This window comes from Crocodylus siamensis, chromosome 12 (genome assembly GCF_052110815.1).
Source record: "Crocodylus siamensis isolate JL-2025a chromosome 12, ASM5211081v1, whole genome shotgun sequence".
In the NCBI taxonomy this organism is placed as follows: domain Eukaryota; kingdom Metazoa; phylum Chordata; order Crocodylia; family Crocodylidae; genus Crocodylus; species Crocodylus siamensis.
This window is the reverse complement of record NC_143406.1, coordinates 4,599,009-4,625,191: the sequence shown is the minus strand read 5'-3', so window position 1 is coordinate 4,625,191 and position 26,183 is coordinate 4,599,009. Positions and strand designations below refer to the sequence as shown.

At 51.1% G+C, this 26,183-nt stretch overlaps 3 protein-coding genes across 4 annotated transcripts in view; 1 reads left to right on the top strand and 2 right to left on the bottom strand.

Annotated features, from left to right (window-relative positions):
- PINK1 (PTEN induced kinase 1) overlaps positions 1 to 7,343 on the bottom strand; it is a 17,926-nt gene extending 10,583 nt beyond the window's left edge. The window contains exons 1-2 of one of the 2 annotated variants that reach the window (XM_090023799.1): positions 7,206 to 7,343; positions 362 to 637 (exon numbers count right to left, since the gene is read on the bottom strand). In XM_090023799.1, the coding sequence (XP_089879925.1) occupies positions 362 to 637; positions 7,206 to 7,259 (330 nt within the window). In that variant the 5' untranslated portion in view covers positions 7,260 to 7,343. Of the gene's footprint in view, positions 1 to 361; positions 638 to 3,335; positions 3,632 to 7,205 lie in introns of those variants that run through there. The other variant, XM_090023798.1, reaches the window with a different exon arrangement.
- On the bottom strand, positions 4,690 to 18,615 carry CDA (cytidine deaminase). The gene is made up of 5 exons (XM_090023804.1): positions 18,448 to 18,615; positions 17,068 to 17,288; positions 13,037 to 13,148; positions 10,220 to 10,277; positions 4,690 to 7,457 (listed from the first exon to the last, which is right to left on the bottom strand). Exons 2-5 carry the CDS (start codon positions 17,252 to 17,254, stop codon positions 7,344 to 7,346), a joined length of 471 nt encoding a protein of 156 aa, XP_089879930.1. The 5' UTR covers positions 17,255 to 17,288; positions 18,448 to 18,615; the 3' UTR covers positions 4,690 to 7,343.
- LOC149854494 (trypsin-3-like) overlaps positions 17,253 to 26,183 on the top strand; it is a 21,773-nt gene continuing 12,842 nt past the window's right edge. The window contains exons 1-2 of the mRNA XM_090024668.1: positions 17,253 to 17,266; positions 17,893 to 18,443. Coding sequence (XP_089880794.1) covers positions 17,253 to 17,266; positions 17,893 to 18,443 — 565 coding nt within the window. The remainder of the gene's footprint in view (positions 17,267 to 17,892; positions 18,444 to 26,183) is intronic.

Sequence of the window (26,183 nt, the reverse complement as noted above, 5' to 3'; positions counted from 1 at the left end):
GACCAGGGATCCCTCAACCTACTTTAGCAGAGTTCCGCCATTTTTCTTCAACTACTAATGGTTTCTCGGTATTCAACTTAAAAATGCTCTTTTTCTTTGAAAACAACAGATAAACCAGCAACGGGCATATGGATATTGCATTGGTGATGACTCCCCAGGGAAGAAAGTTTTTTAGGAGTGCTAATCACCGTGCTTTGTGGCAGTTCTTCAACAAATCTCCTCCTCCAATGATAGACCGACAGCTTTGTTTTGACACATTAAGCATGTGCATAATAATTAAGAGCTTTCAACACATCAGTGGTTAACATTTCACCCAAACTTCACAAGTGACAGACTAGAAGAATAAAGCCTACTTCCTTACCGAAATGTTCCACATCATTTTGATCGCTAACGGGAAAGCTTTATTTTTCTGGGTTGCTTGTACAGGGTTTTCTTTGGCAGCCTCAACAGCCGACCCGTGGGCCCACTGTGGATCCGGGCTCCAGCCGGAAGTTAAAGGAATCGCCGCTTCGTAGACAGCTGCACTGCATCCTTTCCCAATGGGCTGGCCAATGCGGTACTCTTCCAGTTTGAAGCCCTGCCAGCGGAAACAGCTCAATGGATCTTTCAGCAGCTTGTTCTTCCTGACAAATACCGTCTGCAAGGAATGCAAGAATTACTCAATAATTCAAAATGAAGAATTATTTTGCTACAGAAGTTACAGGGTGTGCTCAAGGGTGTTCATGCCAGGACCCATACTACAAGGTCAACACAGCTGTCAAATGAAAACCTTTACATCTTCCAGCACTTTAGGACAAGCGCAGAAAACCCAATCCTCAAATATCAACTCCATGAAAAAAGTCAAGCTTCTTCAGTTTGGATGCTTCAACTTAGCATCCAGGAATAAAGCAAGCATTTAATGATTGGTAACACTCTCTGCTTCTCTAGCATCCTTTCTTTATCAATGTTAACCCTCTGAGATCTTTATGTCAACCCTCCCACTAACCCGGTGAGGTTGATCAGTTATTCTCCACAGTTTAAATGTGGTCACAGTCAGGTCTTGAGAAATGCTTGTTGGTAGAAGGGACCAGAGGTGCAGGGGCTTTCTGCAACACCTCTAGGACTACAAAAGTCCTATAGCAGGTGCAATTATGTTGGCATGAAAGTGCTGGTTGTAGCCAAACACTTTTTTTTTTTTTAACCCAGCATAAGCTATGTCTAACACTGGGGAAATTTTACTAATGTAACTATTGAGACAGATCTTTCACTAACTTAAAGAGGTTATGGGGGTTTGCCCAAAATGTCACACCTCGTCCACGGCAGAGATAGAAAATAAGCTAAATAAGGGCTTACAACCACAGTGCAAATACAGAATACAGACTTTCTATTAAAGTACACACACAGCTCACTACACCAACTTACATCAAAAATATGTTCAAGCTAACTGACAGTCCATCACCCACCAAGTCTTTTATCACAGACCATTCTCAATTTGTACTGTAGACAAACACACGTTTGAACACAAGAAGGGGAAAACCACTTTGTTCATCTACACAATAACAACTTCTGCAGAGCAAGGTCGAGAGATCCCCATAAAAGAGGATTTAACATTGTGCTTACCTCCCTCTCTGCACAACTCCATAAAATAATGTTTAAAAGAAAACCTGATTAAGAGTAAAGGCAGATGGACTAAAGATGCCTGGAGCTTTACAGCAGCTGAAACTGCCAGCTGGTTAGTTAGAGGAGGGATAGAACTAGAGAAGCATGGAAAGAAGAGGAGTTGGAGAGTGCTCAGAATCAGAAATGAAGACGGTGCTAAAGAAGGAAGTGTGCCTAAGGCAGCAAGGGAATAAAGGTCCCAATCCTGCAATCAGAGGTGCACAGGTAGATGTGATCACAGAGTCTGGGCCCCAAGCCAGGCTTACAGAGCCACACTTGTGATCTTGGAGTCACAGATGACTCCAAAATGAACAGGAGTCGTCAATGTGATGAAGCGATCAGTAAAGCCAACCGCACTCTGTCACGCATTAGCAGGTGCATCATGAGCAGGTCTAGGGAGGTGATACTACTCCTCTATGCAGCACTGATAAGACCGCAGCCAGAGTACTGCGTCCAGTTCTGGGTACCACACTTCAAGAAGGATGTAAATAACTTGGAGTGGGTCCAGAGGAGGGCCACTCGCATGGTTACGGGCCTGCAGGTTAGATCCTACAAGGAAAGACTGAAGGACCTGAATCTCTTCAGCCTCTGCAAAAGAAGGCTGAGAGGGCATCTTGCATCTGTCTACAAATTCACTGGGGCAGCAAGAAAGAGGAGATACTCCGTTTACTAGGGCGCCCCTTGGGGTTCCTAGGAACGACGGCCACAAACTGGCAGAGAGCAAATTTGGATTCGACATTAGGAAAAAATTCTTTACAGTGAGTGTTGCCAAAATGAGCTTCCCAGGGAGGTGGTACTCTCCCCTGTCCTGGGGGTCTTCAAGAGACTGGACAAGCACCCGGCTGGGGTCATCTGACTCCGGCGCTCTTTCCTGCCATGGCAGGGGGTCGGACTCTATGACCTGCTCAGGTCCCTTCTGACCCTAATAAATAAATAAATAAAAGTCGATGAAATCTGACTAAAGCGATGAAGTGAAACCCAACGACACAGGGCATCCGTTGCAAGCTGCGATGTATCCCCTTAATTTACGGTACACAGAGGTTCGGTTTGGCCGTGTTGCTCTGACCTTTATCAAAACGCCGCCTTAGCACAAGGAGCTCAGTGCCCGCTAACGCTGCGGGTAGATACCCTGCTTCTTGGGCAGCTTTGCAGCACACGCCGAGTCCCACGCTACCCTACGCCCAAGCGAGCAGGGGTAAACCTCGCTCAGTCAAGCACAGACAGCGGCAAGCGCAGTGGAGACGTATCCTGAACCAGAGCAAGAAACCCAAAGACATTAAGGATCCTGGCGGGGATGAGCAGCTGACTTTGCTCTGGTGTCACAGCCAAGCGAGCAGCTTTGCGCTGGTGTAAGACGCGAGGATCAGAGGAGTAGCCTCCCAAAACGTGCTGCTCTGCTGTCTACCCCCCGAGCGGCTTCCGGTTCAGGGCAGCGCTTTGCCCGGGGCTTCCGGCCTCGTCCCGGCACCGTGTTAGCGCTGGCTGCGGGGAGCGGACCCACGGCGCGCTACCTCACGAGGGGGGAATCCGTGGCAGCGTCGAGTGCGGGGAGCATCGTGACTCCAAGCAGCGAGGGATGCTGAGGAGGAGGAGGAGGAGAAGACCACGGAGGGAAAGACAACACCTGGTATTAGGCAAGGGGGGGGGAGGGCAGGCGGGGAGCCGCAGAGGGGACGGGAGCCCGGCCCGGCCCGCACCTGGATGCGGCTGCAGGCGCCCGCGGCCCGGCGCTGCTCGTCCAGCCCCTGCTGCAGCAAGGCCAGGCCCAGCGCCAGCCCCGGCCCGCGGCCCAGCCCCGGCCCCGACGCCAGGCCCCGGCGCGGCAGCGCGGGCGGCAGGCGGGGCGGGCGGCGGGCGGGCGGCCGCGCGAGGAGCACGGGCCGCCGCGGGCCCCAACGCCACAGCAGCGACCGCCACAGCTCGGCGCCCCGCCACAGCGCCCGCCGCAGCGCCATGGCCCGGCCGGCCCCGCCCCGCCCCGCTGTGACGTGTGCGGGGGGCGGGGCCTGGAGCGAGGTGGGGGGGGTCCTGCACGTGCGTGTGCACGTGCGTATATTGTATGTCTAGCTATACAGCTCAAATGTATAGATATACATAATATATATAAAGTAATATAAATATATTATATATAAATATAAAATTTATAAAGATATATTATATTATGTTATATATAAATACATATAAATATATATAATGTGTGTATATAATATATATTTTATATAACATATGTATTTTATCTATATATAACATATATTTTCTATATTATATATTTATGTGTGGGTGCAGGGGGGGTGTCTGTGGGTGTATGCGCATGTGTTGGTGTTTTGTGCAGTTTGCAGCCCCAGCCAGGCAGTGTCGACTCCGTTTCCTCGTGTGGTTGCCGTGCGCACCAGGTGTGCGCAGCTCTGTGCTGCTGTGTGCACCGTGTGTCCCCCTGCGTTACTCTGCATTGTAGGCCGCTCTGTGTTACTACTGTGTGCACTGTGTGTTGCGCTGGGTCACGCTGCGCTGTCCCTGGCACTCCACCAGCTGCATGTTGCTGTGGTCTCTGCTGTCAGCCCAGGCCCTGGGGAGTGTTCATTGCAGGCTATGGCTGCACGTGCATGTTGTGCACATGCAGTGTGTGGTGTAACACAGCGCGGTAATGCCACACACGCATGCTCTGGGCTGTGCAGCTCCGCCTTGTGCAGCAGATACCACCAGTGTCACCCGACTCTGCTTCTCTTCACTCCCCCAGGAGCTATCAGGTCTGCAGGGCCCTGCTCTGCAAGGAGCCGTGGGCTTAGTGAAGACTGAAGCCATTTATTGTGCTTGGACAGTGATAGTTGCAGGTAGCCAGTGCCATTCGGGTTCAGGGTTACAAGATCAGCCTTGGATGCTTCAGCGCAGGTCATTTCATTGCCTCGAACGTGGAACAGCCATTACATCCTACCGGCAGGCAGCCACGGTGGCATTGCCCGGGACCCCACACTACACCCTCGTGCCCTCCCACTCCCGCAAGCAGAAAGAAATTGAACAACAGGAATAGAGACAAATGAGGAAAGGACACGCTTGCAGCATTGGCATTTCATTCATAATAATAAAGGGCATATAAACTGCAACATGCTTGATTGATGCTTACTAATAACCTCCTCTCTACATTAACAACATTTTCCACTCAGGATTTATGAAGCCTTTAGTTTCTGTTTTCTTTTCTTATTCAGGGCTGATGTAAAACCAGTACTTGTAAAGTCAGTGAATCCATCGCCCCGAAGCTCCTGGGTTTGTCTGGTTTATTAATCTGTGCAATTTCCCTTCACAGTAGGAACAGACCCCAAAGTGGAACCAAATCCATCTCTTACTCCATTTGATCATGGAGGGCTTGCATTAAATGAGGTCTGCAGCAAAGCAGCTTCCCGGGACTCTGACTCAGTTGTTCCATAAGCTCTCAAACTGCGTGTGCACCTGTATAATATTGGAGGTAGGTGGATGCAGTGAGAATGTGCGTTTGCCTCTTTAGGCTATAGCATCATTCTTCAGACAAATGTGGGTCCTCTGGGATGTATATTTCTATTCTTACCATTTATGAAACATTTTGGATCAGACTGACGGGAATTAAACTGAGCATAAATCTGGAGCGACTGCCTTAGGATCAGTACGGGTAATATTTGGCACTACCCAAGCATTATTCATACAAGCATCTTGAAGCGCTTTGCAATCAAGGTTAATTCATCATTATCCAGGCAGGATGCTAAGGCACCGGAGGTTAGCTAGCTTGCTCACACAGCAAGCCCGTGGCAGAGCTGGGCAGAGAGACTGCAGGCTCCTCTCTCTCATCCATCTCATTGTGCTCTGTCCCCTTAAACAAATGGCAAGGTAAGGTTTGAATTGCAGTGTTAGCTCTTCCCATGCTCTATTATGCACGTGGGTTTGGTCGGTGTTTCCAAGGCCTGCAGAAGCTGAGTGACAATTGAGAGGGCAGAACTGGGAAGCGTCAAACAAAGCTTCATCTGGAAGGCAGGAAGTGGAAGATTGTCCAAAGGCTCCTCATTTAAAATGGACAATCTGGACTCTGGACTACACTGTTTAAACTTAAAAAAAAAAGTGTTGACAATGATACAATTTGACTGGAAAACAGCTCTTTCTTGCCTTAATATTGTGAACAGAGACACTCAAGAGCATTTTAAAACTCTACCGTGCTTTGTCATTTTTATATTTCTGATTTACTACTTAGTTTAGGGTGTGAGAACAGGGTTTCAGCCATTTTCCTCTTTTGGCTGGTCACTCGTAGATAAGGTCATTTAAATCTTCTGTACTAGTAAAGTGTTTCCTCTGATAATTATGTAAATTAGGGAGATGTCTCTACTTCTTTTTAAAAACCAAATCGTGCGTGGGGTCCAATCTGATCTGACCTTCTTTTGAAAGGCTTCAATCACAAAAGAGGCTGCAAGGACGTACCTTTGGAGTTGCATGTGCACATATTCACATTAAAATATTTCCCTCTGCTCTTAGTAACAAAGACAATGTATTGCTTTGACATAGTTCACCACTAGGCCCCAAAGCACTTTTCAAAGATGGTCAATAGTATAACTGTCCCAATTTTACAAATGGGAGAATGGGACACAGAGGTGAAAGGGTTAGTCCATTGGCATCCAGCAGTCCAGGGGCACGGCTGGATTCAGAGCCCAGGTCTCCATAGTCCCAGCCTAGTGCTCTGCCCTTCAGACATATCATTACCCGAAAGAGGAGTGAGTTTTAATATGTGTATTTCCTTTACAACAGTGACAGCACCACTGACATGTTCCCAGTCCCTTAACCTGAGTTCTCATCCAGGGAAATGAGGTTGGGCAGGACTATTTCCATGGATGCACCACCAAGCAACCCCCTCAGCTGCAGGAAATTTTCGGTGGTGGCAGATGACAGAACAAGGAGCAATGGGCTCAAGTTGCAGCAAGGGGAATTTAGGTTAGAAATTAGGAAAAACTCTCACTACGAGGGTAGAGAAGCACTGGAACAGGTTACCCAGAGAGGTAGTGGAGTCTCCATCCTTGGAGGTTAAGACCTGGCTAGACAAAACCTTGGCTGAGATGACGTAGTTGGGGCCGGTCCTGCCCTGAGCAGGGGGTTGGACTAGATGCGACCTCCCAAGGTCCCTTCAATCCTCATTTTCTACAATACTGAGTGCTACTGGGGAGCTAATACCTTCCTCTCCATTGGTATCAGCCAATGCCCCAACTCCTGAAAGCACACTGTATTTTCCAGGGTGGCAGGATTTAGAAGAAATGTACAAACAGATCCTGTCCCCTTCTGGTCACTAGTTATAATAACTCCTTTTTAACACGTTTGGAAACATCAGCCTGGTATTATGACCCGAGTCTATTCTGAATGATACCCGACCTCACCGGACTCCAGGCAGGTTGCCAATGGAATATCACATTCTTCTTAGTGTCCTCTCTTAAATGTTACATAGGTACCATCGCATGGGTAATTACTGGCTTTCCAGCTTCTAGTAAGAAGGTAATATTTTAAAACATCTTAATCAGAGCTTCCTTAATCCCCTTAAAAAAAACCCCAAAACATAAAAGCACCTTTATCTGAGAGCTGCGGAAGCTGAGTGATGATTGAGAAGGCAGAAGTGTCATCAAAGCTTCATCTGCAAGGCAGGAAGTGGAAGATTGTCCAAAGCCTCCTCAGTGCCGTTACAGGCCACGTGACCCATGCATTCTTCATAGCTTCTTGAGACCCTCAGGTCCAAATGACAGAGGCAAGAGCTCTTCAAGAGTCTTGAACATATACGTCCCATTTGGCTTTGTCATGTAAACGTCCCAGTTTCTCCCAAACTAGAAGAAGAGCCAAACAAAGAGAGAGCCATCTGTAAGCCACACTTTGTAGATCTCCAATGTGTTTCGCTGGTGATTTGCTCTCTATGCAAACACTCTTAAACTACAACAGAATCAGTACCTTAATGGTTTTACAATAAACAGCAGTACCAATCCAGCTTGCCGGTCAGTCTTTTAGGACCCACAGTCCAGCAGAGCTGGACACAGGCACGGGCAAACCAGACGGCCGCCCGGGGCCCAGACATAAAAGGAGCCCAAATACGGTAATTTTTTTCCCGTTGCCAGAGATAATGACAATACTAATTGGACAAAGGGGGGGCCGATACTAAAAATTTACTTGGGGCTGCCAGAAGTCTAGGTATGGTGCTGCTGCCCAGTACAAAGGGACTGCACTTCAGTCCAGAAGTGGTCGCATTTACTGGTGGATAAAATAATTACCATATTATTTCGTGATGTAATAGGGCTCTGGGCTGTGATCATGTGATGAAATCTCTTTCTTGTGCCCACAGGGATCCCAATATAGGACAGGAGCCAGTGTAAGCCAGTGCTTTATGGACACGCAGGTAGATAAAGAAAAGTTTGCTCTTGTGCGCAGGATTATATAAATTGTCCTCCTCGGCTGACCCTTGCAGCAGCTGCAGGGTGTGCCATGGACATGAATGAGCACCGAACAGAACCTAAAAGCCCCTCTGGCAAAGACTCACATTCATAGAGTGACTCTGCCCCGGAGCCATTAGCTAAGGCCCTTGCAGAGCACGGGGCGTGGGTGCTACCCAAGCCACTTTCCCTAAGACTTACAGCGTGGCATGCAATGAACTTTCCATCTTGTAGTCGTCACCCTGCTATCATGGTGACCCTTTAACCGGTGGCCTTTGTCATCGCTGTGTTCAGATTAGCACAGGCCTATTTGCTTTTGCTTGGTTTATTTTGAACCAATGTCAGCTTCCTTTTGTAGGCTGGTTTCTGAGCCTCGCTTGCTTGCTGTGCTTTCCTACCTCTAACCTTTCTTCCAGCCTGGACCCCTTATCCTCTGCATTTGTGCCATCATCTCCTTAACATCCCTGCCAGGTCCCTGCCAAGAGCTCACACCCCCATTTACACCCTCAGAATGGATTCCAGGCAGCCTCTCCAGGATGCCTGTACCGTGCCAGAGTATTACACCGAACAGAGGAGTGTGAAATCCCAAGCCACTTCTTACATCCTCTTCCAGTTTTTAATGTAGGGGGTGATGTTGCATAGCCTATATTCCCCCAAACTCCCACTGTCCTCCAAAGATAATGTTGAGTGCATAAGCAATCCCAAGATCAGGTTCTCACGGAGCCGTACTGAGAACGTATTATTTGAAATAATGCTGCTTATCCAAGCAGCGAGAAGCATTAGCTATCTGAGGGATGCTGAAAACATTAAAAGCAGCTTAGTGACCTATTTCTGGAGCGATGCATATTTGGTGCCCAGGAAGAAAATTAATCTGGGAAGTGCTACGAAACTGTACTGACTGTCCCCGTGTTTCACTGAGCCCCTTTGAAAATATTGATCTGTTCGCCCTCCATGACAAAGCCTCAGGGCAGCTTACAGTAAGAGAACAGCATCCTTTACAAAACAGAGCACCGAGAGAACAAAGCAGCTGAAAAGGGAACTAGAATATCAACATAAACCAGAGACCACCCCCAAACAATATCTCAGCCTAGTTGTTTTTGCTAAATCCACGTCCAGACAGGAAGGTCTTTCAGTGCTTCTGAAAGATGTCCAGCCTCAAGCTCTGGGGGGTCTCAAGAGACAGCAAGTTCGCAAGCTGAGGGGTGACTACTGCTTTTGAAAGACCTTAGGGGTCATGATGGGACATAAGAGAAAAGATGGCCCCTATGTAGAGCCCAAGCTGCTTCTCACAGGTCAAAACCCACACCTTACATGGTGTCTGAAAAGCTATTAGGAGCCAATTGGGGCAAAATTCTGGAAATGTGATTTTGCAATAACTCCCCCAAATGCTGTGGGCTGAATCTCGAGCAGGCTTCTGCATGTATGCAGGGCAGGAGAGCAACAGACGTGCTGCATCGCTGCTGTATCTGCAGCCTGGAGCACCCACTGGCTGAACGCTACCCCACCATGGCCCCTCTGCAGGCCCTCCAGCATGAGGTGGGGGAGAGGGTAGATGCTGCGGGGCAGGGCTGATAGGTTTTCTCAGAGCACTTGACTATTCTGCACCCAATTCTTCCCCGGGTCCCTTGTAGGAGCCAGTCGTAAGCTGATGTCCTTGCTTAGAAAACCCTGGAGCATGTGCTGGGGCCAAGGACTCTTTGCTTCATCTCTGTAGTCCTGTATCAAGGTGGTTTTCCCAGAACAGCGCTCTTTATTTAATTGTGGCTCAATTTCAAGCATTAGCCCAACATTACTGTAAGGCCAACACTAGGGCAAGCCAAGTCTCATCCCACTGACTTCAATTAAACTCCTGGATCCATCTGCTCCTGCCCTTGAGCAAATGGTGTGGGATGAATACTGCAGGCAGCCCTTTTTTATTGACTGAGTGGCCCCCTCTCCCCTAACTATGCTTCACAACTTGGTGCTGGGCGGTGTTGGGAGTCGGATGCCCACCTACTTGCACATCTCTGAAGGTTTCCTTACTCAGCAAGCCTCTCGTTGTGTCCCCTGACATTTAGGACACAGCCTCATGGGGTTTGACAGAAATAAATGTTCCCAGCAGGCAGATGGATTGGACTGAAAGCAGTGGCGCTTCATCCAGAGAGACAAAAAGCAAACTCGCTTACCTCTCTCATTACTTGCCGGCAGGCCCCACAGGGCACGATGAATTCCTCCTCTGAGTCACTGTCAAAGGAGAAAGGGACACAGAGCTTAGGTTAGCACAGGGGGAGGAGGGAGAACCCACAGAGGATGTTAATGTTTCAAACAAGCCTTCAGATGGGGTTGTGACATCAGAAGAAGGTTCCCCTCCATAGATCCCAGATAGTTGTACAAAGGAGAGTGAGCATCGCTGTTCTTATTTAACTAGTGGGGAAACTGAGGCACAGCCCCAGGAAGGCCAAGGCAGCGACTGGTTTCATGGAGTCTGAGACCAGGCATGAGCATGAGATTATCGAGTCTCAGGCCCAACAGATGAGAGGTCGTTCAGTTATATACTTGGAGCCTAAAATCTTGCACATTTAGTTACACAGCAAGCTATCTAGAAAGCCTCCTGGTCTCAACGGGAACTTATCCAGAGATGGAAAATCTACTATTTCCAATGGGAGTTTGTTTTACTAGCTAACGACCCTTGGTTCTTCCTCATGTCTAATTGGGATTTGTCTTGCTCCAGCTATTGCTTCTTTTATGCCTTTGTCTGCTAAACTGAAAACCCTTTCAGAAACCGGTATCTGCTCCCCATCGAGGTACTTCTGCACTGCAACCGAGTCACCTTTTACCCTTCTTTTTTCTCAGGTAAAAAAATCTGAGCTCTGGCTTTCTTACCAGGAAGATTTTTCTCCAGCCCTCTGATTTTTCAGCCTCTTTGTTAAAACAGAACTGCTTGCAGCTTTCCTCTATTGGTACATCGACGTATGCTCACCCTCTTACCTCTGCTCACAGCTCTCCTGTTTATACAACCCAAAATTGCGTTGTCCTGGCACATCACGGATTACTCACTAATCCTGATGTTGGGATGGGCTCTGAATACTTCTTTTTGGGGAGGGCACCCTAAAGCTGTCACATAGTCTCACAGGCTGGGATAACGCCCTCCTCTATAGGCCTGGGGACATGCCTCTCAAGTCAAAAAGGTAGTGGGAGATCTGGCCCAGCCAATCTCCCCCGTTTCATTTCACTATCCAACAAAGATGCAGGGAGTCTAGGCTCCGCATGGCAGGGAGGCTCAACCCAGTTAGCACTACTCCATACTTATGCTAACTGGATTGGCAGTGAATTCCCACTGAGGAGTGTGTGTGTGCTGGTGAGGAGAGAGCAGAGGAATTAAAAGGAGAGCATCCCCAGCCTACAAACTACCCTCTCCCCTCTGTAAGACCTACAACTTCTGTGGACAGATCTATGGCTCAAAGATTGGACTCTAAGACACCTCGTACCCATCAATGAGCCATGGTAGAGATCATCCTTCAACTGAGGCATTGCTGATGACGTGAGGATCAGGTTGTGCCAATGGTAGCACATGTCACCTCCCTGCCATGATGCAGCCCCAAGCCCTTAGTGGTTTCAAGGGCAAGAAAAGTGATGCTATTTCCATGAACCTCAGCCTCTTCTGCATGCACTGGCCACTCCTTGCCAACACTTGCTCAGTTTTCATCCTTTGGTGGTAGACCCTGTGGGGAAGATGCTGCCCCTTCTCTGGGATTCTGGTACCTGTCAGTCTCCAAGTATCCAAAGGGCATCAAGGGAACTGTGTAGAGAAGGGGCAATGCAAAGGGGTATCTCTAGCACTTATGGGATGAAGTAAAAGGACAGTGCAGCCCCCAGAAAGGAATATGCAGGTGAATATTGGGATACACTTCCCCACTGTAGCAGAAGACCTGTCCCAGCAAGGATATTTCCAGATACTAGCCTGGACCAAGCCCTCAGAAGGAGCTTGTCACTAAAACTCTTGAGGTGTCCTTCAGGGAATGGACCACAGCACGCATCAACATAGACCCAGATCTAGCATTCAATATTGTCGCGAGCACATGACAAAGCAACCTGGACGTTAGGGAGCACCAAGTCCACATAACTATAGAAACCTCCTCATTAGCACAAAAAATAGTCATTACCATTTGAAAGGAGAGAATAAACCAGAGAGAACCAGCCAGGCAGCTGGTAATATTCAAGACTACAATTTTCTGGTGCCGTTTTATGAATGTGGCCCCTTTTGTTCTGAATGAAATTCATGCCTTGGGGCTGATGAGTGCCAAGGACTTGTCTGCATTTAACAAGCCTGCTGATTTCAGTCCATCAAGACAGAAGAGTCTCAAACTCCTCATCTGCCTTGTGTTAAGCCAGAAATGCGGAGGCTGAGATACACACACTGCTGAGCAGTGAGGATTACAACAAAGACTGAGTGAAATTGGCCATCTCTTGTTTTATGTGATGGGACTGAAAATCTCTATGAGGTTTCTCCAGGGCAAGATCACAGTCCAGGCAAGGTAAAGTCCCGTTGCCTCCCCCAGGGTTGTACACAGATGCTTTGGGAAAAATAATTCTTGCAGGGGGTTGTGAATTAAGAGGCGACCAATAAAGTGCATTGCAGCCCCATTCCTATTCATGTCTGGGCCACTGTTGACATGAGTAAGGGCAACTTTGGTGAGTAAGAGCTGGCCGGACTGAGACTGCTGCCTTAGAAGAGGCTGCAGCACGGTGATCTCTCAATGCAAAACTCTCCGATTGCTTTTTTCCCTCCCAATCTCCAAAGTTGATTCTGCAAAAATTGTCAAAAGGGAAAGCTTGTCTTGAAAGCACAATACATCCTTGTGCAACCACCCCCGGCTGTGCATGCCTGTGTGTTTTACACCAAGGAAATGGAGAATTAGAGGAATAACAACAGCTTGTTTTTCCATCCAAGCCCATCTTGAAATGATTCTGTTAAGAAGACCTGATTCATCCCCATCTCTTACCTCGCAATGGCCATGGCTCTGAAATTCCTGTACCCTTCCGAGATGGCTTTCTGAATGGCAGTGCGCTCAGCACACACCCCCAGCGGGAAGCAGGCGTTCTCCACGTTGCACCCTGAGGGAAGTACAGGGCAAGCTGTTATCTTTCGGACTCGTTTGCCAAGAATAGGAATCTCTCACCCCTTGATACAGTGCCCTGGAGTTCAACTTGCAGAGTCAGGGATCAGTGTCATCACTGGGGTGGGGCAGGCACCACACCAGGACACGGCCCTATCAGAGGGAGCAGGGAACATGCTCTCAAACTGAAACCACAAGCAAGAGTTAAGGGAACAGGCAGTAATTCCCCTACGTGAGAAACCTGCCAGGACTGTGTGAGCTAAACCTTAGTTATGCTCAGCACAGTGAGGTCCCAATCCTGCCGGAGGCCTTTGCATTCACTTACAAGAGCACTCTCCAGCTGCAAACGCATACAGTACGCAAGCACTTAGTCAAGAGAGAAAGTGCCAGTAGCTGGTATTCATGAATATGCATCGTAGTTCTCTCATGAATACGTATTTTGTAGGATCAATAATACTTGTTGTGCACTGCAAATGGCTTCCTCTGCACAGCTCATTACGTTAGTGCTTAATCTGCTCTAGGTTAATAAAAATGATTATTCATGATGGCTATAACAGTCCTGAAAGCAACATGGGCTTGTTAAGGACTACAGCACAAATGGAGCCTAGGTGTAAGCAGAGACGGTGCAATGAGGTGAGTAGAGTTATTCCATTTCCTCCCAGCAGCAAATGTTGCACTTTAAATGGCTGTTGTAAGCGCTTCCGGCCTGATGGTGAAAGCTGGGGCAAGACCGACTCAGAAAGAAGTACTCAACTTCCTGAGCCGCCAGCACCAACTTCAGCTGGATTCCAGCCGAGCACTAATAAGGTCCAGCTTTGCTTAGACGGGAAGATCAGGCCAGGCTGCGGCTTGCGGGAGGATGCAGGGTGGCATAACTGATGTGCAATTAAGATTTGGTGAAGGAAGCAAGGATTGCATGCTTCCTCCCTCCATGCTGCAGATGCCCTGTATGTCTTTCCATTAAACCCACCAGATCCCGCCCCCCACACAGCAAAAGTGTTGTTTGGTAGCTTTGACCACTCGGCCTTTGTATTTTGTTCATTATTGGATTGCCTGCATGGATGACTACCTGCTTGGTGGGGTGCACACAAGTGGGTCTGTGCAGGATCCCTTACTTCCAGTACTACACGGGCCAGAGGAAAAGCAATTAAAGCCTGATGTGCAGAATGTAAGTGGAGAAAGCCCCTGTGTTGTGTATTCAGGATGTTCTCATTTCTCTCACCTGCTGAGCTGACACCTGCCCCTGAAATCAAGCAGAGCTAGAGATGCTCAGCACCTCTGCAAACCAGGCTATAAAGCTATGCTACAAATGTGAAGACCAAAGGTAGCAAAGGATCCCTCAGGCCCAAATGCAGCAGCTGGATTTGTTCCCTTTGCATTGTTATTGGTAAATACATTTTTCTCTGCCCACCTAGCTCCAAGTACAAATATTCAGGCACATTGTTGGGGAGTGTCTGCCCAGGCTGGCCCCTGTCAGAAGGTTCAAGGAAATCTCCCACCTTCCTTGGTTTTTATTCACAGGAGGAGCAAAATGAAGGAGCTGGGAGTTGCCCTTAGCCTTCTCCATCTTTCAACAAGCCCTATTTCTGTGTTTTTTAAGGGGGACTCAAGGCTTGATCTGTAGTTGAGCCATCTCTTCACCTCCAGTCCAAAGTGGGAAATGTACCTACTGTTTCTTCTGTACCTTTGTGCTAATTGCTGTCAGGAAAAGAGGATTCATAGTTTCGTAGCCTACAAAGTAGTCCCCATCTGGTCTCAATCCATCGGGGCTTGTTCATGCCCAGAGAAAACCTCACCCAGCAGACAGAAACCGACCAAAAACCAGTTCCTCGTATGATTCAGTAATGTCTCCTGGGCTTTCTCAACACCCAATTTATTTGCCAGCCTTAGAGGATTGCAAAGACCTGAATGTGGCCTGGGAGATTAAGATGTGGCAAGGGAGAACAAGATCGCCTGAGCAGGCAGCAGGATCCTAATGCTGATGGCTGGCAGGCCACCATTCAAAAATTGTCAGTATTTGTATTACCACAGCACCTAAAAACCCCAGTTGCAGCCCCAGAACTCACTATGCCACAAAGGGTGGTTCCCGCCCGAAAGCCCTTATCATGTAGGTATAAGGCACGAATCAACTGGTGGATGCAGACAGATGGAGGCACACAACGAAACAGTGAGATCAAAGTCAGGGATCAGGGTCCCCTCCTTGCCCAGCTTCCCAAAAATCATGAGGCTGGCTTAAAAATCAAGCGATCTTTTTTTAAAAAGCAGCAAGTGTGTGTGGGGAGCAGGCAGTTTGTTTCTCGAAGCTTTGATCTTTGTATGAGCATTTCCCTGCACACCCGAAGTTTCACATCACTGTTGGCCTCCAAAGAGCTTCAGCTTTTAAAACTTAACAAAAACAGCGAGGAAAACAACCTCCCCATCGCCACCACCAAATCTAAGCAGGTGCACTGGACTTTCCATAGGCAGGGATGCAAAAAAAGGCTTTCTTGTTTAGTTCCCTGTTCTAGTCTAGTGCTGGAGTGGGTGGGGAAGCAGGTAAGACCATTGGCAAAAAGAAGAGCTAGAGGCTAAATATGGATTGAAACTGTTACAGGTCACTTTTGGGACATTTTACTTTTGGGATTGTTAAGTGGCGACAAAGTGAGAAGAGTTTCAGAGCAGTCCCAGGTTAAGCCTTTATGCCCTCTCACACCTGTACAGCTGTGACTTGCCGCTGGACAGCCTGGCACGCAGGGGCCTGGCCAGGACCCGGGGCTCTGGGGTAAGAAAGGAGGGGACAGGGGGGGTTTGTAGCTGGGAGGCAAAGAAACCAGCATGGGGGCTCTGGCTTGGGATGATAAAAGTCTGGGGGAAAAAAGGCTGTTTGAAGTGAAGTGGATGGTGGGAGAAGTAAAGAGAACGGAGTGGGGGGGAAAAAAGAATACAATGAAGATAAATAAAGGACCAAAATTTTGCATGTGTTTCACAGAATTGGGATTGGGGCAGAGGGGGCTTGGGTTAGTGCTCACACCGAGGCAGAGCTGAGATCCAGCGGGCTTGCTGCATGCTATCCGAGGGCAGAGCTGAGACACAGCGGGCTCGCATGTCACACCAGGGCAGCGCTGAGACCCAGCACTACAGAGGTAGTAGGATCAATCGCTGCCGCTGTTTGCACAGAGGTGCCAGAGCCAGCAGCAAACAGATGAGGTGAGTTGCCCCTGGGTGCAGAGCGGTCAGGGTCACACCCCTAGGGACGGGAGAGGTGCACCCTGAGATGCTGGAGGGGTGAGAGTAGAGCACTTCATCTCCCCAGAGCATTTGAACAGTACTCAGGAATGACCTGGGTAAAATGGTTCAAAGATAAATCTCACCCCAAAGCAACACAACTGTAAACCATTTAGAGGGGACTTATCACAGGCTAACACTTTTTAATGAGTGACGGCTTGCATTTTATGGTTTTAGGGGCTTAAACCAGCTTAGAAAAGACAGGTGAAATCTCGAGTCCCCCTGCAGCCAAGTGAGGTGACATCAGGAGATAAAGAGTAAGGATATGAAAAGCACAGAGCAAAGCTTTCTCCATCGTGCTGTGCTCGTAGTACAGACCAAACCTTGTTACTGCACAGCCTGCTGCTTTCCAGACACCAACGCCCAGCACCTGTACCTCTATCAGGCGTCACCCTGGATGTGAGATGTCTCTGCCCATGCAGAGGCACTCGGGTTGTACCCCCGTGGCATGCTGCAGGCGCAGAGATACCCTGAGTGAGCTGTGAATATAACAGAGCCCGAAGAGCATGGGGCAGCCCTCTGCAGAGATCTCCAAGCCAGCTCTGGAAAGGGAAGCGGTGTAGCTACATTAGCTCAGGGGAAGAGGCTCTGCTAGGCAGGGAAGGGCACGGCTTGACAAGCTGCTGAGATGTTACGGCTCCATCCTCACTTACCAGAGAAGATCTTCCCGTCACCAGTCAGAAGAGCTGCTCCCACTGGGAAGTGGCTGTAGGGACAATAGGCTGTTTTCTTGGCTTCCTTGCACACGTGCAAGAGGTGTTGGATCTGCTCAGGTCCCACCGAAGAGCTGGCACTGTTTGGTGCAGAGCCCTGGAAACAGCTGCCTGACACCTGAGCCATGGGCACGCTCAGGTATGTCCTCTCCTCTTGGCACCTGCAGCAAGGGAGAGGAGGAAAGGGACGTGAGCCAGAGCGATCGTGCAAGACGGAGCGAGTCGGGTGTCAGCTGATGTCTATGGGGATGACTCAGTGTCTGAGGCAGTGAGTCCTGTATGTGACGGGGGCATGACACAGTGAGTCCCATGTGCATTCGGTGTCCGAGGGAGCCCGTCCCATGTGTGACCCTGTGTCTGAGGGAGCGAGTCCGGTGTGCACTCAGTGTGCAAGGGAGCCCGTCCCCTGTCTGAGGGAGGGAGTCCAGTGTGCGCTGGGTGTGCAAGGGAGCGCGTCCCCTGTCTGAGGGAGGGAGTCCGGCGTGCGCTGGGTGTGCAAGGAAGCGCGTCCCCTGTCTGAGGGAGGGAGTCCGGCGTGCGCTGGGTGTGCAAGGGAGCGCATCCCCTGTCTGAGGGAGGGAGTCCGGCGTGCGCTGGGTGTGCAAGGGAGCGCGTCCCCTGTCTGAGGGAGGGAGTCCGGCGTGCGCTGGGTGTGCAAGGGAGCGCGTCCCCTGTCTGAGGGAGGGAGTCCGGCGTGCGCTGGGTGTGCAAGGGAGCGCGTCCCCTGTCTGAGGGAGGGAGTCCGGCGTGCGCTGGGTGTGCAAGGGAGCGCGTCCCCTGTCTGAGGGAGGGAGTCCGGCGTGCGCTGCGTGTGCGGGCCCCGGTGCGTGAGGGGGCGAGGCCGGCGGGCGGGGTGTGCGGGGGAGCCCGCCCCGTGCGGGCCCCGGTGCGTGAGGGGGCGAGGCCGGCGGGCGGGGTGTGCGGGGGAGCCCGCCCCGTGCGGGCCCCGGTGCGTGAGGGGGCGAGGCCGGCGGGCGGGGTGTGCGGGGGAGCCCGCCCCGTGCGGGCCCCGGTGCGTGAGGGGGCGAGGCCGGCGGGCGGGGTGTGCGGGGGAGCCCGCCCCGTGCGGGCCCCGGTGCGTGAGGGGGCGAGGCCGGCGGGCGGGGTGTGCGGGGGAGCCCGCCCCGTGCGGGCCCTGGTGCGTGAGGGGGCGAGGCCGGCGGGCGGGGTGTGCGGGGGAGCCCGCCCCGTGCGGGCCCCGGTGCGTGAGGGGGCGAGGCCGGCGGGGCGCGGGGCACCCTCGCGGCCGGGCGGGCGGCGGCACCCCGGCGGGCGCCCTGCGCCGCTCCCGGCCCTCACCCGCCGGGCCGCGGCACGTACCTAGGCTGTCCGCGGGCCGCGCCCGGAGCAGACGGCCGCCGCCTCCCCGGCTCCGCCCCAGGACGAGCGGCTGCTGCCCCCGCGGGCGGAGCCTGCGCCCGGCGCCGCGGCCCGCACGGGAACACGTGGGGCCCGAGCCGTGGGAGGCTGGACGGGGCCAAAGCCCCAGCGCTGCCCGGGCGCTTTCCCAGCCCTGCCCGTGCCTCTTAACGGGCCACCCTGCTGCAGCCCAGGGCACGGAGCGCTGAGGCGGAGACAGCGGCAGCGGCCGGAGGGAGCGGGAGCCCGGAGCGTGCCCAGCTCGGGGCATCCAGACGCAGGGCCTGGCACCGGGGAGAGACCAGGCCCAGGGAAGCACAGCAGCCAGCAAAGCTGGGGCTTAGCTTCCAGGCCGGACCTCTAGGAGCACAGTGATGCAAAGGGTTAGCAGGAAAATGGGTCGTAGCCTGCGGCGGGGGGAGAGGGGTGCCTGCAAAGGCTTTGATATGCAGGGATGTGGCTGACAAGGAAAAGTCCCCTGGGGAGACAGGTCCGCAATCATTGTTGAGATCCTATCCAAGCCCACTGGAGCTGGGCGAGGGGAAGCTGGTCTTTGTGCCTAAAAGCCGCGTCCCTTGTTAAACTCCCTCCGGCTGCCACACTGAGCCGGGCCCACCCCGAGCAATGCTGCAGTTAAATATTTCTTTGACCTTAAAGGACTCCAGCCACTGACCTGGGTTTCACAACGAGCCTGGCATTACGTATTGTGAATGAGCAACACGACATGTAATGGGTCAGGGCACGGCCCCGGCTGCTGGAGAGCAAGAGGTTAATCAAAGGCCCGTGTCCCCTTCCCTCGTCTTACACCAGAATGCGAGCGGTGGAGGGGGACACTTCCCAGCCCCCCGAGCAAGCACGGTGGCGCTGCGCACACTAGCGCGGGTGGTGTGCAAGGTGTAGTGATGCCCCATGAAAGGGCAATGGATCGGCTGGTTGGGACATGGGCAGGGTGGCCATCATAGAGGACATTCCAGTTTTCTGCTACTCTGTCCTCTTGATACAAAACCCGACGCCTTTACGGCCTCTATTTTTTATGATAGCCACCCTAGATGTGGGGTGGGATCCAGACAGGTCATCACAGGACTGGAAGGGACCTCTCCTTTCCTTCATAGTTTTCAGCTCTAATCCTTGAGGACATCTTGCTGATTGCAAATATATTTCCCTGAATCACCCTGCCAGCTTACACCATGAAACCGGCCCCTTACCCTAGCCCTGTGCCAACCCAATGACTTACCAGCAAATCTGGGTATCTAAAACAACAAAGAAGTTGCTGCAACGATTGCATTGCTCAATTCCCCATTTACTCAAACACAAAGCAGAAGGCAAAGCTGCCAGTCCAGGACAGCACCCAAGACAGCCCCCGTGCTGCAGAATTGGGGTTCAGACTGCTACAGCATGCCTGCAGACTGGCTAATGAGGGGCAGTGTTGATCACTAGATAAGATGTGGTCCTGGGTGCCAGGGTCCTGATGCCACCCCTGCCACTGCCTTCCTTGCCTCCCCATAGTCGAATCACATCTATTCTCTGCTCTGTGCCCTCCCCGTCCCACTGTTCCCCTCCCTCGCTTGCACAAATAGTATGTTTCTGACGACAGCAAGAGTCTTGAACGGGGCTGATAAACTATCTTCCAGTAAAGCGTAAAGATTTTTACCAGCATGGTTACAACATCAACACTACCAGAAGAAAAAAACCCCTCTTTACTCACATACTGGTGTTTCTTGAACCAGCCTGGCTACAATATCACTCTAATACGACTTCTAGTGTTTTTTGGTGATTTAAAAACAAAAACAACAACTGTATTTTCACTTCAAGCATTCCTTTTTCCTGAAAAAACTGGTTCTTCACAAAAAACAAAATTCTGTCTGACAACTGGAAGCATCACTGTTTTGGATGAAAAGTAGGTTTTCCACCAAAAAATGTGATGAGAACAGCTCTGTTTTTGCAATGTGTAGCAGGAGACCAGGGTGCCTGCTGCTAGATAAGGGTGTGCAGCAGGGCACTAAGGAGCCTGCTACTGATAGGGTGATATAGGCCTAGCTGCCACTCAAGAGGGCAGCACAGCTGTGAGTTGCCAAAGCAACTAATTGGGTCAGCTGACCGCCGGGGCAGGGCCTGGCCTTTATAAACGGAGGAGGCCAAGGCCAGAGCCAGTTCCCCCGGCAGCCTAAGGAGTGAGAGCTCTGCTAGAGCGAGCGGATACAGGGTGGAGCGGACCCTGACAGGGATGAGAGAAGGATAGCCAGGTTGGCACCAAGGATGCTGCGTTGTGGGGGTGTCCCGACCCCAGCCCAGTGGGGCGCAGGTGCAGGCCCAGGAAGGTGGGTCTGAGAGTGGGGGGGATCCCGACCCCAGCCCAGTGGGACAATATTGGGATGAGCCTCAATTGGGAAGAGCTCCAGTGGGGCATAGACCTGAGAAGGCGGGTCTGGGGGCCAGGTGAGGCTGAGGCCGCCTGAGCCTCAACCTTGGGAAGCCCGTGACGAGGGCGGGCGGGCGCGATGAGGGCCCCAGGGCAGGCGCGGCGGGCGAGGGCCCCAGGAGAGGGTGCGTATATTACATCGGGAAGAGCCCCAGTGGGGCACGGCCTGGGAGGGGAAAGCCCCGGAAGGGGGCGAGCCCAGTGGAAGGCCCCGGAGAGAAGGAACGAGTATATCGAGTAGGCCCGAGAAGGAGCGGGCTACTTAGAACGGAATCCCGGTATAGCGAGGCCAGCCCCGTGCCAAGGAAGGCAGCCTCCCATTGATAATAATAAGATCAAAGTTGTGGCGGGCAAGATAGAGGGTGCGTTCAGGACCTAGACTTGGCACGGTAGGCAAGGGCGCTAGGGGAGGTCATGGCACCCCTAGGGATGGTCCTGCCACACAATGTCATTGACACTTTCCACAAGAAAAATGTTATTTGAAGCAGGTAAAATCTGTGGCCAGGCCAAGGGTTTAGGCAGAATCTGGCACTCCCGGGCTTTGATATTGACTGGTGCAAGCAGGTATTAGGGTCCTGCCACCAGTAATAATTAGGAAAAGCAGGAGCTGACCAATGCCAACTTCTGGGCTAACTTTTCTCTCCTGGCTGGAGCACCTACAAAATGATGCAATAAAAATGACTACCTAAATGCCAGCCCCAGAGCAGAACAACTGCATTCTTTGTAATAATCTTTCAGGGAAAATGAGTGCATTTGTAATCGCGGATTATGTGTCTGTTGATTTAATAGGAGGAAAAGGGAATGTTGTGCAATTAAGATTGCATCGTGTGATTAAAATCCAGCTACATTAAAAGCTGGGTGTACAGAGTCATGGTGCATAGAAACAGGCAGGCAGGCTCCAGTGGATGGCAAGGGATGTGCACGCGTTTCCAGAGGTGCTGTGCATGGGTAAGTGTCACCCAGGGCAGAGACGGGGTGGGAAAAGCAAGGCCCAGTTCTGCAGGCCTCATGTCAACAAGTTGCCCATTGGATTGGATCCTTCTGGATGGCGGTGTTGCCTGAGCCATCATTTCATGCTGCCTCTGGCACTGGCAGAGTGGCTAAGGTGCCTGCTCTGGACCCCTGCCAGAGGCTGCTGTCAGTGGATCTAGCTATGTGCAGGCATGTGGCCATTTGGCAGTGTAGGGGCAAAGGTGTCTGGATGTGATGCCAGCTGCATCACTCCCTTGTGTGCTGCTAGCTACAGACACCGGTGTGCCTGAACCACGCTAGCCCCATGGGCTGTTATGTTTGGGAGGACTTACATTTGCACTGGCTTGTGCTAGGCCGAGGTGTTTGCTTCATCACTGTGCACTCCTTGCAATACTAGAGTCCCCTGTGTGACACCACATCCCTTGCCCTGGAGAGGAAGTTGGCACTTGGCCTCTGACTCGAGTAGAGAGGCTCGGGCTTGATAAACACCTGATTCCTGCAATGATTAGCTAACATGCTCGGGAGTTGTCTGGTTATTTGAGGTGACAGAGGAGAGAAGGGGTAAGATTCCCCTCCCTGGGCGGGAAGGCTTCTGGGCCTCGGGTCCTGCAGGAGCGCAGCGAGCTCCCTTCAATATATAAGAAGATCAGAGCGCAAGGAGCCATCCAGTTCTGGTGGCTGGTGTCACAGGATGTGGTACCACCAAGTGATGCTGTCCTGGTGATGGGATGCAGCACGAAGACGAGACTGGACATGGACAGAGCAAGAGCTGCAAACAAGCAGGGCCCTAGTCAACGGGTATCCCATGTCCTGCTCTGACCCCCTGACATTGAAATACTTTGTAGGGAGCCGCTAGCTAGTAAGCAGCCCATAACACATCCCCTTGGAGCATTCACTAAACCTGCTGTTACCAAACAGCCGGAGAGACATGTCCTCATACGACACAGGTGACTCCAAGCTGCGGCAAGTCCAGCCAGGTGGCTGGGTAATTCAGTGGCCGCAGGTGGCATTCACTTGTATGCAGAATGAGAGATGCCAATCTCGGGTAATCAGCTCTCCTGTTTCAAGGCCTCTGCTGACTACCTGAGAGACGAGGAGGATTTTTTTTTTTTTTCTTCCCCTTCTCTCCCCACAGACTATAAGCTGTTGTGCAACTGGCTAAATGCACTGTGGGAAAGTTTCTGCTTCACTTCCTTCTGATGCATTCAAGATCAGCCGCTACCAGGAGGTACAGACCAGATGAAACGGGCCACTGGCTCATCCTGGGAGGCCAAATCCAGCCGGTGTTCTTCTTGCCAATGTGACATTTCTTCACAAGCTTTCTGGCCCCGGAGGCATTGGCAGGCTCCTACGGGGAGGCACTGAGTGCGTAGCAGGCTTTTGGAAAGCATGTGTCAGGATGCCTCTAATTCACACGGGAGCCTCCAGCGCTTCCTCCTGGAGGGACCTGGTGCCTTCCTGCTGCCTCACGAGGACCTGAGCTCTCCTGTGTTGGGCAAAGCAGCACCTCTGACCACAGCACAGCGGGCGAGTTCATATTACCGGGGTTGCCGTATGCCTTGCTTCCCGCAATCCTGCCAGGGTTTGTGTGAGAGAGGGAACTGTGTCCTGATGCTCCTTTTAAAGGGCATGCACTGTATTGATGGCCCAATTCTGCATGCGCAGAACTCCTCCTGGGAGGTCCTGAGCCTTGCCATCCGTGCAAGCCCAGCTTCTCAGTACCTCCTAGGGTAAAGCCCTCTGTTATTTTCCAGCCAGCAAGCTAATATCCTGCTGAAATTCCAGGCAGGTTTTTATCACGGATGTTCTTCACACAGAATGGCTTCAATGAGCCCTTGATGGGAGCTGCTAATGCTTCTCTGCAGCCTTTCACTGGTGTCAGGAGAGATTGTGGAGGGGGGGGAACATTAACAACCTCAAAGGCAAAGAAGCGCTCCCATCCTGTGCCAGGCTGTCAGTGCCTCAGTGACCTTTATGCTGCTGCTGCATATCTTTGAAGCAGCTCCTAACCCCCCAGGAAGGATCCTATTACCTGGCATGTCCAGAAAACAAGGGAAAATGGATTCCCCCCCCACCCCCCAAGATAGCTGAGAAATGTGGAGCCTGGAATTGATTCATTCTGATGTCACACCCATAGCCTTTAATCGGCCTCAACGTGTGGCCCAATTGTCCAGGTCCTGTGCCAGGGTTTGCAGCTGGGAATGAATGAGCAGACGTTGAGGAGCTCATTGCTAGTCCCTTAAAATCCACTCGGCCAGGCCTGGAAGCCTTGGGAGAAATGGCACAGCTTATTAAGTTCACCCCTGCATTGAAGGGCTTGGTTCTCGGGTGGCCTAGGTCACTGCAGCTCAGCTGGCGGTCTTGATTTATACCAGCTGAGAGCTGGGCTTGGCGCATGTGTAAAAACTTGGTTCTGGTTAGGTAGGGTAAATCCCATCCTAGGTATCTTGGCTAAGCCAAAACAATGTAATGGAGCTATGCAGCTATACAAACTACACAGCAGAAACTGCAATCAGGGCTCGTGACATCTTTTATTAGATCGACAAGGTTTTTGCAACAACAAAAGAATCTTTAATTGCAGAATTATAATAATAATATAGACTATTACAATAATAATAATATAGAATAATAGCAGAACCTGAGTACACTTCTTTCACCTGCCTGGAGATTTGGTTGCATGAATTTAAAATGAGCATAGATCATAGGTAAGTGAGACTGGAAGAATTAATGTAAAAGAGGCACTGGGGGATTAAATGTTTCCATTGCATTTTAAAGCACCGTGTTAGCAATCGCTTGTTTACTACTTTCTTATCCTCCGCCGTGGCTGACTAACCTGACCACAAGATGCTAGGCTGCCACGGTGCCCAAAGCAAGAACTGGAAGAGCTGAATCCATCCTTTCCCTTGCTAGGGACAACAACGTGATCTAATGCCCAGAGCGTGGGAGTGGCAGGTGGACCTCTAGGTCTGGGACAGAAGTTTTATAAACCAGTTCGACTCAAATCAGTTAAATCTGATGCTACGTTCAGCCAGGTTTATCTTAAACCTGTTTCAGCCATTTTGAAACTGGTCTATGTGCACCAAACTTCTGTTCTGTTACAGGTTTAAACCCATTTCTGATCGCTTAAACCGGCTTACATGTAATGTCTGTCCCTAGCCCTGGAACCCAAACCTGGCTTTGCCCTTGACCCACAGCAAGTCCCTAGATGGATCTCAACCTCCCTCTGCCTCCATCTGCCCATTTGTGAAATGAAGATGATAATTCATTGCCCAAAAGCTTCTGGGGCAGGGATTTTCTGTTCTGTGCGTGGCCGGAGCCCAGCCCAGCCTAGCGATTCATGACAAGCAAGGCTCCTAAAGCTACAGCATTTCAAACAGGGATGCTTTCCTACCTTAGAGGGGGGTTGTGAGGTTTGGAAAGTGGCCTGTGATCTTTGGTTCTTCCGCACAGCATCCTTAGCAGGATGATAAAAACTGTGGGAGCCCCCGAGTGCCGCTAGATGGTGCATTCGAGTAATTTTTCAGGCCAGGTCTGTTGAACTCCAGCCTTTTTGATTTACAGATGAAAAATGACACTAGGGAGCTGGGGCCTGACAGGCAACCTGCAGCTAAGCCATGCTCTGAATTTGTTTAGACTGCCTGGCTTGCTGATTCAAATCTGATAGGGAAGGCCCCAAAGCGAAGGGCACCCAGCTGCAGAGGAAAAAGGCTGCAGGGGTGCAAAGCTGAGCTCTCAATCAATGCCCACATCTAGGCTCCATTTGTGATAAGTAAAAAGTAAGTGGGATTGCATGCGGGATGGAGCTTCCTGCTAAGAGCTGATGCAGGACCAAGTGGGGGTGGGGGCCAGAGAGCCCCTGAGCGTGATATCCACCTGAATAAATGACATCCACGATGCAAGCAGGGTGGCTTGGGGAACATTTCCAATTCATGGCAGGGCCCACTAGGGCAGGGGTGGACAAAATGTGGCCTGGGCGGCCGGATGCGGCCCGCCAGGCCACTCTATCTGGCCTGCAGGGCCCCTAAAAATTTAGAGAATTAATATTAATCTGCCATGGGCTGCCTGTCAGGTGGCCCTTGATGGCTTGCCGAAACTCAGTAAGTGGCCCTCTGCCCAAAATAATTGCCTGCCCCTGCACTGGGGAGAACTGATGGGGCAGGCAAAGCAATTTCCACTCATTGTTCTTTAATTATGGCAAATTGTCTTACTTTTATCTTCCTGCAGGAGCCTAATTTACTGTTAATTAAGAGACAGTGTTTTCTAGCTGTTGGGAGAATCAAGGACCAGTTTTACTTCCTTGGTTTAT